Consider the following 21,069-nt stretch of genomic DNA (forward strand, 5'->3'; position numbering starts at 1 on the left):
AAGTGATTTTTTTTGTCCTGGAGCTTATTAAATCTTTCTTTTACATTCATCAGTAAAGAAAGTCCATCACATTAGGCCGTTATTTCACACATTATTTAAACAAGGCCCCTTCAATTTTGACTTGAACCTCAGCTTGAATTACTGGCACTTATATATCCTGGTCATTCACAACAATCAAGCACTAAAACAGCAAACTACAAATAATTATAGAGAATGTAAAGGAGTACCACTTGAAGAACAAAGAGTAATAAGGAGCTCAGCTTGGGTTTTCACATTGCACTGAGGAAGATACTTACACCAGACTATTGTACAGATTAGCCAGCAACCCTGAGAGTCACTTCATTCCTTCAGTCAGAGATATTCACTCTGTATAGTAACTAATTAGTCTGTATGACTCCTATTCAAGGCCCTTAAACAGCTTAAACTGTTTCTCTGCCTCTCATGCTAATTAGGATATCATTAAAGCTGACCTCACCATGGCTACAGAACACAAAGAGAGCTTTTTGAAATCACATTGACCACCACCGGGTTGAAAAGTTCACCTGTACACAGCAGTGTAGAAAACAGAACAATGAAAATAAACTGTTAGGGGTCTTAGACAGAATTTGAGGAAAAAAAGTCTTGAATTAAAACATTATTTTTTATGTGTAATTTAGCATTTTACCTTAATAACAGTATGACTGTTGGCGGCATGATTAATGTGACCATTTCTTATATCTAAAACAACAATGTCCTAGTGGTGAGCTTTTTTGAGTTCTGTTGTTTGTGTTGTCTGCAAAGTATCACCTTCCTTGTGTGTATCTAGTAGCTTTGCTCTATGTCTTTTTTTATTATTTCCACCATTGTGATTGCCTTCTACCCCTGATGCGTTGACCTGTGCCTAATTACCGATCCCCTCCTATTGTATTGAAATTTTCCCCTTTCCCTGTCACACTGGCGGCTGCGGGCTCCAGATAGTGGCAGTACTCTCCCCTCCCTTCCTGAGTCTGATCAGCAGGTGCAGCTGGAGCAGGAGGTGGCAGGTGGTTCACATCAGCAATCAGCGGAACTGGCGCGAGCAGGTGGGAGTGGTTCAGTCATCTACTCCTTGGGCCATATAAGCAGACCTCAGTCACCAATCGATGCCGGACTGTGAACAAGCAACAGTTAGTTTGTGTCTTTGTTCAGTTTAGCCCTCTGTGGTTTTTGCCTTCGCTAATTCTTGTTCTGTGCTCCTTCCAGTCTGGATTCCTGCTCTTCCCCCAAAGCATACTGCGAAAGCAACCAAAGAGTTTCAAAGGTAAAGAAGTGGAATGTTCTGCAATGGCCAAGTCAATTACCGGACATGAATCGAACTGAGCATGTATTTCACTTGCTGAAGATAAAATTGAAGGGAAAATGCACCAAGAACAAGCAGGAACTAAAGACAGCAGCAGTAGAGGCCTGGCAGAGCATCAGCAGGGACCGAATCCAACGTCTGGTGATGTCGTTTATGAGTTACAGACTTTAGGCTGTCATTGACCACAAAGGATTTGCAACCAAACAATAAAAGGTGTTGTAATTCCTTCACCGTTCACCTGATTTGGATGTAAATGCACTAAAATTAAAGCTGAAAGTCTGCACTTAAAGCACATCTTGATTGTTTCATTTCAAATCCATTGTGGTGGTGTAGTCAAAACGCTGAAAATTATGTCGATGTCCAAATATTTATGGGCCTGACTGTATATAGACTCAGAATCAGAACAAGGAGGTTTTCACAAAACTGCTTTAATTTAGCCACAATGGAGGATTTTTCGGCATGAAACACCTTTTTTGGGTGCTGTCATGGCATCACAAAGGGGGTTCAAATCAAGCTGTGATTACACTTGTCCAAAACTAAAATTTGCTTCTCTATAGCAATTCAGACATGAGATTTGATACCATAATGCAATTGCACTCACCTTTCAAAGAAGAGGTGAATGACCAATCATTGTTGCTCAGTGTTTTCTGGTACAAAGAAGAATTCAAGTTTCTCCCAAAGCACCTGACCCCACATGACCCCTGAGAGTTCGACAAACAAAATCCTTTCAAGTTTTAAGTCATTTTAGTTAAAGCTGGGCGGGTGGGATATTGGGGACTCGTAAAATGGAACCAGTCTATAGGGGAAACTTAATTTTACCTTCTTAAGATTCGGACATTTGTTATGCATCTAAGTGTGCATGTTCTCATGAAGTTTAACAACAACAGATTTTCTATATTTGATTTTGGAATTAGTTTTCCTGAAACTGAAACTACATTATCAGAATGTAGGGGTAACCACTTATCACCCCTGTAAAGTCATGCATGTACACAGAGCATATTTTATTGCCATTTAACCATTAGATGCCATCACATATTACTTTGGACTGCAGCATTTAAAGGAGGGACATACCTACATGATATTATCATTGCTTGGCCCCTCTGCTAGTGGAAAAAAAAAAAAGACAATAAAATACAATATATTTAATGCAGCATATGTGAGGCAGTAAATGCAACACTGCCACTAATGACAAAACTAGAACCCACAATGCACAGTATACACAGCACAGCTGTTAAACTAAACTGCAGAGAGCCACCAGATAGGCATAAATACTTAAGGATCCTAACAGTCAGTCAAATACTAAATTACACAGTCAAGGCCAAACTCTATTACTTGTTAATTGTTTAGCTTTGTGCTTCAAGGCACTATGAAACCAAACCATCCCAATGAAACTTTCAGGATAATGAGACTAACCAAAGAATGCTCTTAACAGAAAGAGCTACATTTTTCTCCTTGCACTTCCATATGTCTGTTTTGAGCCAAATTATTTCCAAACACATTCAAAAAGTCATTAGAATACAGACAAATTGTAAAATGTTTTATCTAGTCAGTCATAATTTAAATGATGTACTATGCAGACTATGTAAGTCTCCAAACTGACCAGGAATGCAAGACTACAGCCAAAAACAGCAGTTAAAGAAAATATCAGAGTGAAAGAATGTCTAGTGAAACCTGAAAAAGACCATGGCTCAGCACCCACAGCTTTCTTTCTACTGCGAGCTGCAACCTCTCAGCTTCAAACTGACCTCTTTTTCTCTTATCTCAACTGAAAATTAGCATGTTCGAGTACTGACACACCATTGTATATAAATACTCAACCAGGCTGTCTGTTAGCCATGTTTTCCTTTCACCTATCTGTGTAGAATAAGAGCAATGTAAGAGTAATTTGAAACATCAAGGTACAATGTACAGAAATCACGGTGGGGTGCCGTGAAAAAGTTCACACAGTTACGCCAAAAAAATGGGGATCAATTAAAACTACTCTCTCTCCCTCAGGACTGTTTTTTACCCAGCAATAACATGCAATGCTTTATTAAAAAAAATACAGCCCATGGAGTTTCTCCCTGGCCCATTGAACTTAAAAAGGGGTGCTGTTTGGCTTAGGTCAAGGGTATCAAACATACAGCCTGCAGGCCAAAATCGACCCACCAAAGGGTCCAGTTTGGATGATTTTGCAAAGTGTAAAAATTACAGAGGTGAAAAATAATACTTCTGTGAAAACATTTAAAGACACTAAACATTGCGCAATATGTCAGTCAGCAGTTTTAGTGTGACAGAGTTTAGTTTAGTGGAACTCTGTTTTTGATGCACTGCCACACATTTTATGCATTTTTTTATGTATACATTTTTTACATATACAAGGCAGAGGGACAACTTAACCTTTTCCTTAATAGTTCCCACTGTAGTTTGTGTGATGTGTCAGTTCAGGTGGTCAGGATTACCACATAGATGGAATGAATGATAAATTCAAAATGATTTCTACATCTTGACAAGTTGTAAAATATTATATTGGACAGTTCCACATATCTGCCACTAAATGTTTTGTGTCTTTGTAGATCCACTGTGATCTGTAAGTTGTAATGTGTAAATGATAAACCAAGGCATACTATTGCTGAAATTTCCATTATTTTTCTTTTAAAAAATCCAGGTTGTTCATAATGTTTGGTAAAAACAATAGTTAATTAAATGCGAACATATTCCGAATGTACTTTTTTTGCACTAAAACAAAGGGAAAAAAATTGAAGTTCTTGTCATAGGTTATTATGCTGTGATTTTACTGGTCCTCCCCACTTGAGATCAAATTGGGCTGACTGTGGCCCCTGAATTATAATGAGTTTGACACCCCTAGTTTAGGTCATTACTGAAATGTACCATGACATTAAAATTATGTCTTTGAACTGCTTATAGTATCTTAACCTGCTTCAACTTGTACCATGATAATGTCTACAACCCTGATTACCAAATATGGGAATATTCAGATTTTCTCATGCCATGTGCACTTGTGAACTCAGTTTGAACTAGAAAACTGAAACCTAAAAGTCCTGTAATCGCATCTGTTTATCTATAACAATATTCAAGTGCTGTAAGGGAACATAAGACGCACAGTAGTAATGACTTTACACTTATGATTAGGTTGTATTCCAGAAGAAAAGTCATAACATTATAAATTACAAAAAAATATTTCCTCTGGGAAACACATTATGATATGTGATGTGTTATGCATCTTCATCATGTGTATAGCTGTGACTGTGAGGATTCTCTGTAATGCTACTAAGGTATGTCCTCACTAGGTGCTAATGTTTTGCACTTGGCTCTTCCTCCAGCTGCAAGAAAACATCATACTGGGTGATCTTTTTCTTCGGACAATGTTTACAGAAAACTTGTGCTCTGATCTCTACACCCTCCAAGATTAAGTGAAACACTAGTCTGTGTCAACAGCAGCAGCAGCATTTACTGTACACCAAAGTAAACATTAGCATTTCATCGAAGACATCAACACCAAACTGCTGCTTGCATGTCTCAAGACACCATCGGATTCTACAACAGTGTGCATACTGTGTATAGTTTATCTGTGCAATAGAATCATGATGCAAGTCCTTGTTTATGTGCAGTAGGAAGGCTGTAATTGCTCCAAAAAGAAGAACATTTCCAGCTATTTCCTAATCTTAATCCTAATTAGGGTCACGAGGAGGCTGGAGTCTATCCCAGCTGACTCGGGGCGAAGGCAGGGGACACCCTGAACAGGTCAGTCTATCACAGGGCTACATGTACAGACAAACAATCACATTAACACCTATGGACAATTTAGAATAATCAAATAACCTTATCATATTTTTGGACTGTGAGAGGAAGCCAGAGTACCTGGAGAAAACTCACTCATGCACAGGGACAACATGTAAACTCCATACAGAAAGATCCCGAGAAGGTGGGACGTGAACCAGGGATCTTCAAGCTGCAAGGCGAGAAGTGCGAGCCACCACGGCACTGTGCAGCCCCCAGCCGAACTCTGCATCTTTTATTTATGTATGCTATGTTGCTCTTGTGATGACTGTTTCAGTTGCATTGTGTTTCATTTCAGTTCAGGAGTTCTTAGACTAATATTGTAAGCAATACATCTCAGTAATCATTAATAGTAATCATTTGAACTACGGCAGTCAAAGTTTATTTCTATAGCCCTTTACGACAGCCCAAAGGATGACTAAAGTGCTTCACAGTGAAAAACAAGAGAATAACTTAAAAACAATACAGTAACTTAAAACAGGACAAGCAATCACACTCGCACTCACACCTGGACCCCAGTGGCAAAGAGGGCAGTTTTAATCAAAATGACCGTATAGATGTTATTCTACTACAAACGATTAACGTCTCCTTACTTTGTACCATCAGAGGTATAATGGGACATGTTGATTCCATTTCCTGCACATGATTCTGCACCAAAATCACAAAAGCATGAAAATAGTGAAAATGTTGTTACTCTCATTTCATTTACTCTAGAATAAAAACATCATAAGTCACCCAAATTTCATTGTTTCTTTGATATTTGTATCTACAGACGACACACGTTTTAAGAAAATATATACTGAGAGGATATGAACAGGTACAGAAATGTGGAACAGATTAAATACTACAGAGCCCCAGAGCTCTTCTATAAAAAAAAAGTTAAAAAAAAATTGTTGTTTTGAGCCTGGGTGCAAACTTTGCCACTGATTCTACAGCCCCATCAAGAAATTATGATTTACTTATTTTTCTTTATTCAATTGTATTGTTTTATTTAATTTGATTCATTTTTTAAATTTTAACATTCAGTCTTTTAAAAGCCATTTTCAGCTGACCATTCAATAAATAGGTTGTAAAAGTGAAATCTGTAGTCAAGTGTCATTTGTGTACGCTGCCACGGCTACCCGGAGAGCCTGCCCCTGCTGCTGAAAAAAATCCTAGAGGAAAAACTGGGTTCTTATCAAAAACAGAAGCAAAATGCTAAAGCAACTAGAGACTGTTTACTCATTTAGTGGTTATGAGCAATTTCAAACACTACCACACATTTACCATGTGGACCACATATTATTTGCTCCTCAACTAATCCTGGGGGGCTGGAGTCAATCCCAGCTGACAGGTCACCTGACTCCACACAGAAAGATCCCAGGCCCAGATTGGGATGCGAATCAGGGATCTACTAGCTGCAAGGCAACAGTGCTAACCACCAAGCCACTGTGCAGCCCACATAATGAAAATGTAATTGTATGAACAAAGTCCAACAGTGCATCTTCACTGACTCACAAAAAACCAGTCAAAGCCCTCATTAATGGAGTCCCTTCATCATCTCACACCCACAACCGTGTATTCAACAACACCTCCACCCACAGGAGAAACTCTGCTGGTGGCCTGCTGAAGACTTTTTATACCAGAGTGGTGGAGAGCACATTGCCTAGGAACATCACCCAATGGTACAAAAACAGCACTGCCCGCGACTGGACCTTCAAGATGTCTACACAAGGAGGAGCACTGTGAGGGTAAACAGGAATATAGAGGACCTCTACACCCCAGCAATGGAATGTTTGAGTGGCTACATTCTATCCGGCGTCTGCACAATATCAAGGCAACTCAGGAAAGAAGCGCTAAACAATACCTCCAATGTGTGAAAATAATAATAATAATAATAATAATAATAAAACAAGAGGATAGTGAATCTACTCACAGTTTTACTGAGGTAGCCAGTGGAGATATTCTTGCATTGTTTGTCCTCAGAGTGGCAGCATCCTCCACATCTGTAGACAGACACACAGGGTGGCTTATAGAAGATATTGGTGGGAGCCCCGAACTCCCTTCCCACGTCGACACAGACTTCTTTGGGCATGCACTGAGTCTTCCTCCACTCTGACTCTATACCTGCGCGCGCGCGCACACACACACACACACACACACACACACACACACACACACACACACACACACACACACACACACACACACACACACACACACACACACACACACACACACACACACACACACACACACACACACACACACACACACACACACACACACACACACACACACACACACACACACACACACACACACAAAGTTAGCAACTTGGGTCAGGTCTGAGGTATTTGATGATAAATGGATTCTTCTGTGCAGAAAAATACCAAGAGCATACCCTCTCAGCACATTCAATTAAATTCAATTTTATTTATATAGCACCAATTACAATTCAGATTGTCTCAAGATACTTTACAGAACCCCCAGAGCAAGCCCTTAAGCGACAGTGGCAAGAAAAAACTCCCTTTTAACGGGAAGAAACCTTGAGCAGAACCTGGCTCTTTTATATGGGGAGACCCATCTGTCACTGCCTGGTGGGTTGAGAGGGACAGAAGAGGTAGAGAGGGTGGGAGAGGGAGAGGGATGGGAGAAGAGGAGGGTGGGGAACAAGGAACATATAACACACAATTGGATATATGCATGATAAGATAGATGATACATACAAAGTACAAGCTAACACTAACTAATTCATAAGTTTACTATGGTGGTGTACAGCTCTGGCATTAAATATACTACATTTATAGCTGGTAGTAAAATTCAAAGAGTGAGTAGATGAGCACATCAACTATAGTAAGGACGATGCACAGTAGATCCAATACAATACAATGACTTCAGTCTTGTCTGAATTTAGTAGTAGAAAATTACAGGACATCCAGGTCTTTATGTCCTTAAGACAATCTTGCAGTCTGGCTAGCTGATTAGTTTCATCTGGTTTCATAGATAAATACAATTGAGTGTCGTCAGCGTAACAATGGAAATTAATACAGTGCTTCCTAATGATATTGCCTAAAGGAAGCATGTATAAAGTGAACAGTATTGGTCCTAAGACAGAGGAACTCCATGATTAATCTTATTATGCTCAGAAGAGTCATTGTTGTCATGCACAAACTGGAACCTGTCTGATAAGTAGGATTTAAACCAGTCCAACGCTGTCCCTACACAGCACAGCGGTAAGTAGCACAGGGGTCCCCCAGGGATGTGTCAGTTCACCCTTCCTCTTCACTCTGTGCATCAACGACTGTGTCAGCTCTCAGTCAAATCAGTTCGTCATCAAGTCTGGTTTGGGGATCTCACAGTCAAGTTGAAAACACAGATTCATTACCTGGTGAAGATGGCGAGTAAAATTATGGGTAACCCTGTTCCACTAATGCCGCAAGACTTATTTATACAGGCCACCATCAGGCAAGCTTTACAGATAAAAACAAGTGTCTTCAGCATAACAATGGAAATTAATACAGTGCTTCCTAATAATATTGCCTTAAGGAAGTATGTATAATGTGAAAAGTATCGATCCTAAGACAGAACCTGAGAAACTCCATGATTAACCTTAGTATGCTCAGAAGAGTCACACATGGTGTACAAATGTCCATAATCACCTGTTGCAATGTATTACGAGCCAGTGGCTAACCTGTTAAAAGCAATGTCAAACCTTCTTAGCAACACATTGTCTTGTCTGCTGAGAGTTACTTCGATTATTGGGTGATCTCTCTGGTATTAATTCAGCAGATTAGTTCACTTTTTGGAATCCTATTTTGATCAATCCTGTCAATGCAAATACGTAAGACATTGTATGTAGATGATTACAATGTTGCAAAATGATTCTATGTAAACATTTACATTTAAATGTCTGACATTAATAATTTTAATTTAAGAGAACTTAATGTGTCATTTCATATACACATTCTCTTTTATCAACTTACTGTAAGACATGAGAAACTTATATTCCCCACATATTCGTTTTATTTCAAAATGGGAGCATTAATCATGTAACTACACCTACATTCTCAGTCTGAAGCAAAGAAAAGGTTAGTAAAAACAAAGCAATACTTCCAGTGTTTCAATCTAGAAACGCCACATTTTCTCACTTAAAACTGGATTCACCAAGCTACTGCATCAACATTGCAGGTTTAATATAAAAAAATTGGGCTAGGCAAGTTAATGCGTTATTAACACGTTAACGCATTAATTAATTAAGTGCAGTTTTATATTATTACTATCCAATCCAATCCAACTTTAATTATATAGCACTTTAAACAACCACAGATTGAAGCAAAGTGCTGTACATCCAGAACAAGCAAATAAAATCAGAAATACACAATAAAAGCACTAAAAACAAAATCATTATTAGTATTATTGTGGAAGTCTGATGCTCACTGGCTCTGAATATACATGCAGACAAACCATGGGTCACAGAAGGGCTGGATGTTGATCAGCACTTGGGATGGACGTCATCACGTCTCACCCAAACAGTGAAGGGAAGCTTCGGCAGACTGGTTGGATGCAGCATGTGGGAGAAACAGAGATAAACTAAAACAAGAGAAGCTAACGCAGCGAAGTAGTTACTATAGACTGCATTCCAATTAGTTCTGTGGAAGATGCTGGTCTGAGGAACGTTCTTCAGATTGCAACGAATGACGGCACGTATGAGCATCAGTCTGCATCACTGAAAGGTTTTGCGTGTGTGTGATGATATAAACCGGGACTATAGTCTCCGACGCAGCGATCCTGAGTTAGAGTCCATCCACCAGCCATTTGCTTTTCTCCCCACATTTCCTGTCACTCTCCACTGTCCCATATATTAAAGCCTGAAAAGGCCAAAAAAAAAAAGAAGTACGAACATCGACTTCATAGACTAAAAGTCTTCAGCACAGTCAGTCCCAGCTGTGTATTGTTTTGTGTTCGACCACTTCACCTCACTTTAACAGGGACAGCTGCTACTGAACATAGACTCTTTATATTGCTCGCTGAAAAAAGAAAAAGGTTTCTGCCGGTATCTGTTCAGAGAAAAAATAAAAATACAGATTTATAAATGTTAACTTGCTGTTGCTGGGAAGGTTCCTGTTATGATGTTATAATAGTGGCTCTGGAATCTGAGGGTAACTTGCTTTTCTATAAAAAAAAAAAAAAACAGATACAACATTAATGCCCTTGCAATGGCAAATAGATTTGTTCGTTTTATTTGATTTGATTACATTAATGTTTAGGTTGATATTTACAAGAAATGTTTAACTGCTACTGTGTAAAGGGAATACTGCTGTTAAAAAGCACTTTATTTGTTTAAAGTGTTTGCAAATCAAATGTGATAGCATTTTTGTTCATACAGCAGTACTTTTAAAATAAAAGTGCAGAATAAACTACTTTTAAATCCATTATTTAAATTCACGTATAACAATGCGAATAATCATGATTAATCACAGAAAATCATGCAATTAATTGCAATTAAAAATCTTAATTGTTGATTAGCACTAAAAAAAAAATCAATAAAACACAGCAAAACTAAAAGTTTTCACGATATTGCTTTGCACCAACTTCACTTATTCACACTCCTGAGATAACAAACACATTCACAATACTAATATTTATGCCCCTCTGACATTAATTTTATTTCAGGACTGATTATCTGACATCCACATTTTCAGTTTGGCAGCAAAGAAAAGGAGCTTATTTAATATACCAAGATATGATGATGTTTAAGTTTCTCTGACAATGGGTGAAGGAGCTCCAAGTACTGCTTAAGTCCAAGTGTTTAATATAAATAGTGTACATTCACTATAGCCTGCCCATAGAAACTTTAAAATCACACTGGTCACTCTCCGATCTATAATTTTGTGCAGATCTGCGAAAGGACTGGAGTAACTCTCCATAGCATAATTTTCCTTTTATGACACAATTCTGAGAAAATAATGTTACAACCAGATAAAAACATACTTTTGAGGACATCCAAGTTGAGGTAGGCAGCAGCAAATGTTGATTCCTCTGGATCTGCCAGCGGTCTCAGTAGGGGAGGTTGTGGACGCTGGGAGACTTTAGAGGCCGTAGAAGCAACAGCAGTAGAAAGTTTGGATGTGCACTTGAGAGCAGCCCAGTATGAAGGATAGATCAGACTCATCAGTTCATCTACACTGGAGGCTGAACGCAACTTCTGTTCCATGTCTGACTTTGGTGGGGAGTCCTGAAAGAGACAAGAGAAACCCTCATTCGGAATACTGTTCTTGTTTAATACTAAGTATTGTTACACAAACTGTAATGCTAAACATTGATGAGTTAATATACGTTATTTTGCATCTGAAGAACATATCACAAAATGAATGAAGCTTTTCAAGTCACAAGTAAATCACAGGTTTTCTCAGGTTTTGGCAATGAAGTCATAAGCCAAGTCCTAGGTCGAGCTTGCCTCGAGTGCAATGCCCCTTGTCACACGGCAAGGGGCATTGCCTTGTTGGAAAATCCAACCATTCATGGCAGGAGAGTTTTCCAGCTGACAGAAAAAGACTATTTTCAAGAGTAGTCCTATACATGACCTGGTTCATTCGCCCTTCACACAATTGCATTTGCCCTGATCCACCCAAACTGAAACCCCAGATCATCACTGATCCACCCCCATATTTTACTGTAGGGGCAAGACAGTCAGGTGTGTAGGCTTCTCCAGTCCTCCTCCACACACACACACACACACACACACACACACACACACACACACACACACACACACACACACACACACACACACACACACACACACACACACACACACACACACACACACACACACACACACACACACACACACACACACACACACACGATGCAAGATGACAGTCATCAAAACTCTGCAATTGGTGAGTGATACTTCCATGTTTATCAGTCTTGGTTAAACTAAAAACTCAAATTTTCACTGGCTAGATACTTATACTGTCATTTAGCTTTGACAAGTAATTCTTGTTTCATCACAAATACAACCCCTAAGATACGACAAAAATCCAAAATCTAAAGCTACGTTAGCCATCTCCTTATTTCAAATTAGAAAAACTTAACAGTTGCATGTTTTATGTGCACTCATCGCTTTATCTCTACACAGGTTTGTCTACATGTGTTTGTCTCTAAATGTGAATGTGTGTGTGCGTGTGTGTCTTTCTGTAGGCATTTCTGACTTTCATGTACACACACACACTCCCAACACACACCCACACACACACACTTCACCCCACAGCCCCTTCACGTGGGAAAAATCCTTTCCTCTGCTGTCACAGAGAAGAAGCCAAAACAATTGAGAATACAGCAGCTCTAAATAAGACTCGTTTGTCACCTGACAGATGGTACAGCTTCCTGTACTGAAGCCAGACCAGGAATTATAAGGCTGACTGGGGACTCAGTGGACTGAAACCATATCATTCACTATTTTGGTTGTTCCTGTTTTTTACTGCTTCCTGAACCTTTACATGTGTGATGGTTTGAAACTGTTTTGGAATTGCAAAACTACAGAGACCACTGGAGTAATCCAAACATTTTAATATGGGACAAAACATGTCCTACATAGAAAATTCAAATTTACATTAAAAATCAAGAAATTCATCATGATTGTCATACTTACAAAGTTAAATCTAAAGGAACTGTGTATACCTTAGTTATTTTTTAGCAATCATTTTAATCTTTTTTGGGAAATTTTCTTTAATTATATGGTCTGTCTTTAGAAGGTCCATGTTATTGTATTTGTCCTCAGCAAGGTTCTCAATAGAGATCTGCCCCCCACAAAAGACATTTAAAACTCTGAAATTCTGAATACATATATATATATATATATATATATATATATATATATATATATATATATATATATATATATATATATATATATATATATATATATATATATATATATCATATTAAATAGAAGGGTTATAAATATGTAAAACAATGTATGAATTGAACGTTAAACAATATTTTCTATGAAAAGCTGCCTGTCAAAGTTGTGTCCTCGGTTTCAGTCAACTCCATCAGATGTTTTCATAAACCCCATGAAATCAGGCAATAGCATGGTCAGCATATCCCTGAAGACCTCATTTTGTCTTCCAGGCTATGCTGAATGCAACATTACCACACATACTCTGGTAAGTTTTAAACTTTTTGATATTTTAGACAAACAATGTCAATATTCCTATGGTCACAGCCGGACCATGTCAACACCGTCTTTCCATTATTTTAAGTTTTTTTAAACCCTAGTGGGTTGAATTTAAGAGTTTTAGTGAGGTTATTGAGACAGCTAGCAACTGAGGAAAAAACAGCTAGCTGCAGTGTACAATACATGTTTTTGAGGGAAAATACTTGCCCTTATGTCAACTCCGTCAGACGTCAACTCCATCAGATTCCTTGTCTTACGGAGTTGATGTGTAAGTTGATGGAGTTGACAAATCCACCCATAACCTCTTATTATGCGAATATAATATTATTTGTGAACTTAGTAAAGGATTAAAATGTTATTTCAGGGTTTTATTTAGACATAGAAGTACATACAGTAAAAAATATTAGACCACCCTTGTTTTCTTCAATTTTTTCTTCATTCTAATGCCTGGTATCAGTAAAGGTATATTACCTGAAGAATACAATGAACACGACAAAAAATGCAGTTGATTCCATAATACTTTATGTCCTATTTGACAAGCTGAAGCTTCATTGTATTCCCAGGGTATAGAAGAGGCCATTTCATGTCATCAGCAGCATTGCACATGCAAAGGCCTAGAGTGTTTTCCTGCTTACATTCAAGCCGTAGCACAACTCAGAAGTTGTCAGCTCTCACATAATGCCTAAAACAAAAGAATTATGTGAAGCCACAAAGGCAGCAATCTTGGCACTGCTGGAAATTGGCATAAGTGAGAGAAACGCTTTCATACTAAACCTAAATACTAAACTTATAATTTATTCGCAACAGGGGCAGAATATTTTTTTTTTTTTTTTTTACTAGTGCTGTGACGTTTTTCTCACCACTGCGGTCGACATCTTTTTCAGTTCAGCATGCCTGTTGCCCCAGTAGAGACTGACTTCTTGTGGCATTGGCTCTGCAACACATCACCGCCATACAGCATCTCCATATCTGATTTTAGAAAGAGGAGCATCTGTAATATCAGGATTTGAGTATTTTTGCAAATACCCTGGTATACCATAACACCTTGATACCACCCAAGCCTTCTACTTGTTCAATACCCAACAGCAGACAGAAAGTAAGAGACTGGTGAACTGAAGAATATAGTAGAGCATTTAGCAATTAAAGATACAGATATCCCTCAGGAGTTGGTGGAGACCAAAACAGAGTTAAAAAAGCAATAGTTATTGAACTTTGTGTCACAGTCCACGTTTTGAAGGGTTTTCTCTCTCCTCCTCCCTCTTTTTGTCCTCATTATTCCCTTTCAGAGTGTGGTTGGACTCACTGTAGCTGGTCTAACACTTTTTTCCATGACTGTCTATGGATTTTTCAAAGCCACATTAAGCAAATATATGAGGGTCAAAGAGGTCAATGGCAAGTGAAAAGCAAGCCAAGAAACTGAAAAATGCAGCAGTTCAAAGTGAAAAGATAAGAACAACCCTGAAAATTTGGCAACACATGCAAGAAATGTCCTGGCAGACATTTAAAGTAGTTGCAAATGTTGGACAAAATCAACACTTGGATGGCTGCTAAAAATATTCTAAAAATACATACATTCATTTACATATCTAATGTCCATCCATCATCTATGCACCACTTAATCCTCAATAGGGTTGTGGGGGTGCTGGAGTCTATCCCAGCTGACTTAGGGTGACAGCAGGGGACAAATTGGACAGGTCACCAGTCTATCACAGGGCTACACAGAGAAAAAAACAATCACACTCACATTCACACCTATGGACCATTCAGAATCATTAATTATCCTGACCATTTTTTTTGGACTGTGGCGGGAAACTGGAGTACCCGGACAAAATCCACACATGCACAGGGAGAATATGCAAACTCCACACAGAAAAATCCCAGGCCGGGATGCAAACCGTAGATCTTCTAGCTGCAAGACAACAGTGCTAGAACTGCGGAGAACTGAGCTTTTCAAACACTTTTGTAATTTCAGATACACGACATTTATCACACTGTAAAAACATAATGGCCAGTAAGTTTCAAGTAACAATAAATATAACCAAACTTAGTGTGAACTCCTTTGTTGTATTTGATAAGACTTTTTGGCACTCACTGTATTGCCACGTGTGGCTAAAAGCCTTTTATCTGATACTCCGGTGACTCTTAATGTTATTCTAGGTTAGCACTCTCCCATGAAGTCATTTTTTTCCTAGTGTCTTACAGAGAGTGCAGTCATGAACACTGACCTTTAATAAGGTAAGAGAGGCCTATAGTTCTCTGGATGTTTTACTTGGATCTTTTGGGACTTCCTGGATGAGCTGTCACTAGGGATGTCTGATAATGTCGGCCCACCGATATTATCGGCCCGATATTGACATAATAATGTATTATCGGTCAATATCGTTATCGGGTTTTTTTTGCCTATCGTGAAAGCCGATAAAATAAGGCCTGGATTTCGCCGGCATTTACCGGCACGCAAATGATCACATCATCAAACTGCGTCATGAAGAGTGTAAACGACCATGCCGGATTTCCAGCATGCAGTGCCAGCATTTGGCTCGAAAAAAGAAAGATAGGACTACATTGCCAGTCGAGTTCGTCTACTAATGGAATGAGGGGAACACAGCTTTTGCTCTCAACCAAACTAATATCACTAGCCAATGGGAAGTAGAGTGGGAGCGGGGCTTAGAAAGACGTTGAGATCCAGCTGCAGGTGAGTCCATTGTTGTCATGGTTACAGTGATGCAGTGATACAGAAATCTTAAACAAAGCCCTGGATCCAGACTATAAGCTGCATCACTGTCAAAATCATTGTGTCACTTCTGACCATCCCTGAAAATTTCATACAAATACATTATTCAGCTTTTTTATGTAATGTTGTACACAGACAAATAGATGGAAGGACAAACATATGTTGATCGTCACATAACTCCACCGTGTTCCTTGACGGAGTAAAAATAAATGGCGCTTTGTGTGGTTGGAACAGTTAAACAGAGAAGGCAAGCCCTTTGGTTGTTGGTGCGAAAAACTGAAGGAGTCTGGTGCTTGCTTCTGTACCATGTGTTAAAAAAAAACTCATGTACGCAACTAGCGGCAAAAAGGTGCTGTCACGCCACGAGTCAGACCCATAGAGCTGCTGTCAGCTCTGAAACTCACAACTCGTTTACCGGGAGCAACAGCCACCGCTGACGTACCAACGTCAGACTGACCGGGTTTGGGATTTAAAAACACGTGTGTGCACGGTCATTGCAGAACACGCCTTATCATTCACCAGATCTCAGCCACACGTTAATCTGTGCTGAAGATAAAAATGCTTTGTCAAAACTGTCCGTGTCAAATCATCATGCTGGTTCCATAAATAAGCATTTAAGAAAAGTATTTCTGAAAAGCTCCAAAAATGTGTGTTTTCATTGAATACTGATGAAGCCACTAGCCAGAGCATGGACAACATTCTTCATGTGCTTGTTTGTTTTTTTTATGATGATGCGGCCAGAGGAACTCAACATCTGGCAAACAGAAAAGTGAACATTGCCTCAACACTTACGGAAGAAGTAAAAGATGTGAGAAAGAAAGAAGAAACAGATAGCTTATCAGTTCTTGTAGCACAGTAAATGTTTTTTTTAATTGAACTGTAGTTGTCTGTAGTAAACTGTTTATTTTCTGTTTTCTTATTTATGTCTGATTATTTAAGTTAGCAGTTCTTAGAGCACTTTAATGTTTTTCTTGTTATTATTTGAACTGAAATATAGTTTGCTGTTATAAACTATATTTTTATTTATTTTTTGCACTGTAGCTGTTTACATAGTTGTATTTCAGAATAAATGGTGCACATATTGTTAAAAGGTGAATCAATGTCCTTTTTACATGTCTTTTACTGATTAGTTGCTAAATAATATATCTGCACCATGTTGTAGTCAGATGGAGTACCTACCATCACCTACTGACCTTTTTGGTATTACTATGATCTGCATTCTGAGTTTCTGAATGCAGTTCTCAGAATTTCAGCATGGGTTCTTCCAGACCACATCTAATACTGATACTTTACAAATCAATCCAACGTGTTTTATCCCTGATCATGCGCCCTGCACAGAAACCCAGCATCAGTTCTTTTTGCAATTAAACATACATTTTGCAAGACTCTGTAATGCCTCATAAGCAGTCCCTAGAGGTAACACCATTCATTGCACTTCTCAATACAATGCACTCACGATGAAGACTGTTTGTAATTTATGAGGTTGGTGCCAGAGTTCATTTCTAAGAATTCTTGCTCAGTGCAGCAAGTTAACGGTTGAACAGCTTTTGGGAACCATACCAGATGTTATGGCTATCTGATCACTGGCAGAAATATTTCACTCGGGACAGAAGTGTTGGATGAAGGAATGGGTTGAGTAACTGAGCAACCAAACAAAACCAACCTCAGTACCATTGGGTCAAAAATTTGTGTCATATCCATCCAATCACAAGTAAACCACTCTGCCTGGAAGCTTGAGCCTAGCCAAGCTCAGCTGAGAAGCAAAGCTCACAACCTGGAAAGGTTGAAAGGCTATTATTGGACTGACATGGTTAGGTGACAAACTGAAATTTCTGACTGGCAATTCAGAGTCAATTTTGTCTACACGTCTTTGACTCTGAAGGAAAAAAGTAACAACCAGACCGTGCAACCACAGGTAGTATACACTATACACAGAATACGAACATAGAACCGTCTTACTGTCAGGCAGTAGTACTAATCACTACATTGAAGTGGTACATTCAATTAATTAAGCCCAATAAATACACATTAAAAGACTAACATTGAATCAAACGACTATCAATACTGTGAAAGATGTCACTTAATGATGACAACTTGTAACCAACTCAACAACTTCCTTCTTAGCATCTTGTACCTCGACACTATCACAAACTCTTAAAAGCAGCAATTTCCTGCAAATAATCTCTGATAAACACGCTGTACAAAATCTTCCCAGCAGCATACAGCAGATAGACAAATTTACCAAGAGCCTGGTGAACATAGACAAGTAATTAGTTAATTAGTTAGTTAATTAGGTGGAGACCAAAACAGGATATTGAGCAATATCTGCGGAGGGGAGAGAAACACGACTCCTGTTTATTTTGCTGCAGTGGATGTATTTGCCATGACAGCTAATAAGTTGATGATATTTGGTGGCTGTCTGCAACTGAAGTGCAGACATTTTGGTGGGAGATTCTAGACCGAACAACAAAGTTAACATTACATGGCACTAGACCACAGGACCCTCATCCAGGAGGGTGGAGTTTCAGTCCAGTCATTTTACACTTTGTTGTGTTTTCAGTCACTGTTTGCTTCGGTTTTTGGTTTCATTTTTGGCAAACTGCTCGGTTAGGTTGAGTATCAAAACTAACTGATTAAGTTTGGGAAAAGATTGCGTCTTTGCTTAAAATACACCAATGCTAACCACAAAGCTGTTTTATAGGTTGTGAGAGTGATGAGTCTGCCCACAAGAACATCCCATAAAAAATGTAGACATCTCAATTCGTGAAAATGAGGCTAAAAATACTCAAGAAATAATCTGACGATGGCATCTGCTGTGTAATCCCTAGACACGTTGAAATTACTTAGAATAATTGTGAGAGAACATGAGCTGACAGAAAAACTCGTCATCCAAATTAAGACTCTCCTGTGATCAAATGCCCCCCTCCAATCTTCTGCCTTCCTCTCTCATCCAATTTTGCTGGTAATTCAGTTCAATCTGTGGCGCTGGCATGACATTAAAGAAAACCGTGTTTCAGTTTCTCCAACTATTATAATAGTGCTCGACAGAAGAACAATAACCATTTAACAAAAGCTAGTTACGATCTGCATTATCCTCTGTTTGCAAAACAATGAACTGCCAGGTTAAAAGGTGATACATAAAATCAGTGTCCGTGTATCTTTCTGTTCCTTGATCTCTCAGATTGAGAGGCTAAAGAGTGGCAGCTAAACCTTAAACTACAGTATATCCTGCCCAGCATAGCCGATGACTACAATCAGTAAGGAAAACACAATCAAACAGAGCTGGCTTTGATTTCTCATTCTGAGCGCTGACCGTTACTAACGCGCCTTTTGTTTTCACTTGTCCAAAGCCAAACAGGTTTAGGAATGTAAATTGAGATAATTCTGAAAGCTGAGTGAGATAGAGAAAGTGCAAGTACTCAGGAAAGGGATATAGTTTTTGTGTTTTGTGACATTTTAATACTGTACATTCCTAAAGGATATTATTTCAAGAGTTTGTATGTATTAACTTGGTTTGCATGAACACTGGCAGGATGTATGGATAAAAATACAAAGACATTCTGACTTTTATTTCTGACTTTCTTTCTAATGCTCTAAAATCCCATAATGCAGTTAAGCCCACACAGTTTTCAGAATTTGAGAATCCACAGCACGAGAATCTATGTAAAGCCAAGGTTTTTAAACTGCCTCCATTGAGTTTTTTCAAATTTGTGTTGCATTACTGTTTGTTAAAATTAGGTGACTTCAGTTTACTTAAACTTTATGAATTTTCATCATTACCATTAATAGCAAACTCAGCAGGTGGTTTCACACATTGGCTGCTCTCAGATTCACTGAATTGTTCCAGTTTGACTAGCCTAAAGGAGCAGTAGGCAAGGCCTAATAATAACAACAATAATAATATTACAGTCCCAGAGTTCACTTTTTCAACAGCACTCAGGGTTGACACTTACGTGGATCATTTCAAATTGCTTTGACACAAAATGCTTTCAGTCACTACATCTTTCATGATTTCTCAACAGTAATTCCCTCTGAAACTCAACCACTAAAGGGATGTACAGCTTTTACACAGCATTCTTTACTGATTGCACTGCTGTGTAGCGATCTCAATTAATCCGGAGGTGTGTGTAGAGTCCTGGTTGGCATGTTTTGGGTTAGGTGTTGTGATTAGCTTTATGTGAGGTTTGAAACAGTGGAGTCAGAAAAACACACAATCCCCATTAAGAGCCACACAGTGGACCCTCAGATGTGCTCCCCCTCTAGTTTTCAGAACACAAACTAAGTCTGTATCCACTAGATCATATGTTAACCCCGACGTTTGCACACACTGACACAACATTTACGAATGACTGTGACCGTGTGGGACAGTCATGTGGCTGGCCCCTCACTGGCTCAATCACCGTCTCGTCAAACAAGTTGAGCTAATTTTCTTCTCAAACTTACCGCCTCGTCCATCTGCTCCTGCTCGTAGTATTCATAATAGTCACTGTGGCTGAAGTCGGTGGCCAGGTTAGTGCAGATGAGGTATGCCAGGAGAAGAGATATTCCCAGGAGGTGCATGTTTAGTGTTTATGATCCGAGATCCGTAAGAAGCAGAATTTAAAAAACCCTCCCCTGTGTCTGCGCTCTGCTCGCCTTCTGCCGCTGATAACACTTTGTCATTGGGCCTCTCTCTCTCTCTCTTCTCTTCTTTCTCGGTCTCTCCGTCCAGGACCTGACCCTGCTCCCCCTTGCACCATGTGTCTGAGTCCCGCTGTGGATGGAAGGCTGCTCGTATGGAACCAAGACGGTCCCCATGAACCGACAACGTTAAGGCGTTTCATTTCAGGAAAAGGGACAGTGTGCCTTCAAAATAAGAGCACAGAACTGCCCACTTTCCCGAAAGAAAAGAGGAATGTCAATAGTAATCGATATTTTCTGCTGACCTCTATCGCCAATTGATAGAAACTGCATCAGCAGGTCAAGAACATGGAAACAATAATTTCATGCTTGCTTTGTTTGGGACTGCACAGAGGCTTGGTGGTTAGCACTGTCGCCTCACAGCTTCCTCCCACAGTCCAAAAACATGCTGAGGTC

General features: G+C 39.1%; 1 protein-coding gene across 2 annotated transcripts in view; it reads right to left on the reverse strand.

The window, feature by feature from the left end:
• Positions 1 to 20,802, reverse strand: part of vegfc (vascular endothelial growth factor c) — a 43,248-nt gene extending 22,446 nt beyond the window's left edge. Inside the window, exons 1-4 of one of the 2 annotated variants that reach the window (XM_023263126.3) lie at positions 20,437 to 20,572; positions 14,123 to 14,231; positions 11,072 to 11,315; positions 7,014 to 7,204 (exon numbers count right to left, since the gene is read on the reverse strand). In XM_023263126.3, the coding sequence (XP_023118894.1) occupies positions 7,014 to 7,204; positions 11,072 to 11,315; positions 14,123 to 14,191 (504 nt within the window). In that variant the 5' untranslated portion in view covers positions 14,192 to 14,231; positions 20,437 to 20,572. Of the gene's footprint in view, positions 1 to 7,013; positions 7,205 to 11,071; positions 11,316 to 14,122; positions 14,232 to 20,436 lie in introns of both variants that reach the window. The other variant, XM_023263125.3, reaches the window with a different exon arrangement.
• Positions 20,803 to 21,069: the final 267 nt, after the last annotated feature.

This window comes from Amphiprion ocellaris, chromosome 4 (assembly GCF_022539595.1).
Source record: "Amphiprion ocellaris isolate individual 3 ecotype Okinawa chromosome 4, ASM2253959v1, whole genome shotgun sequence".
NCBI classification, from domain to species: Eukaryota; Metazoa; Chordata; class Actinopteri; family Pomacentridae; genus Amphiprion; species Amphiprion ocellaris.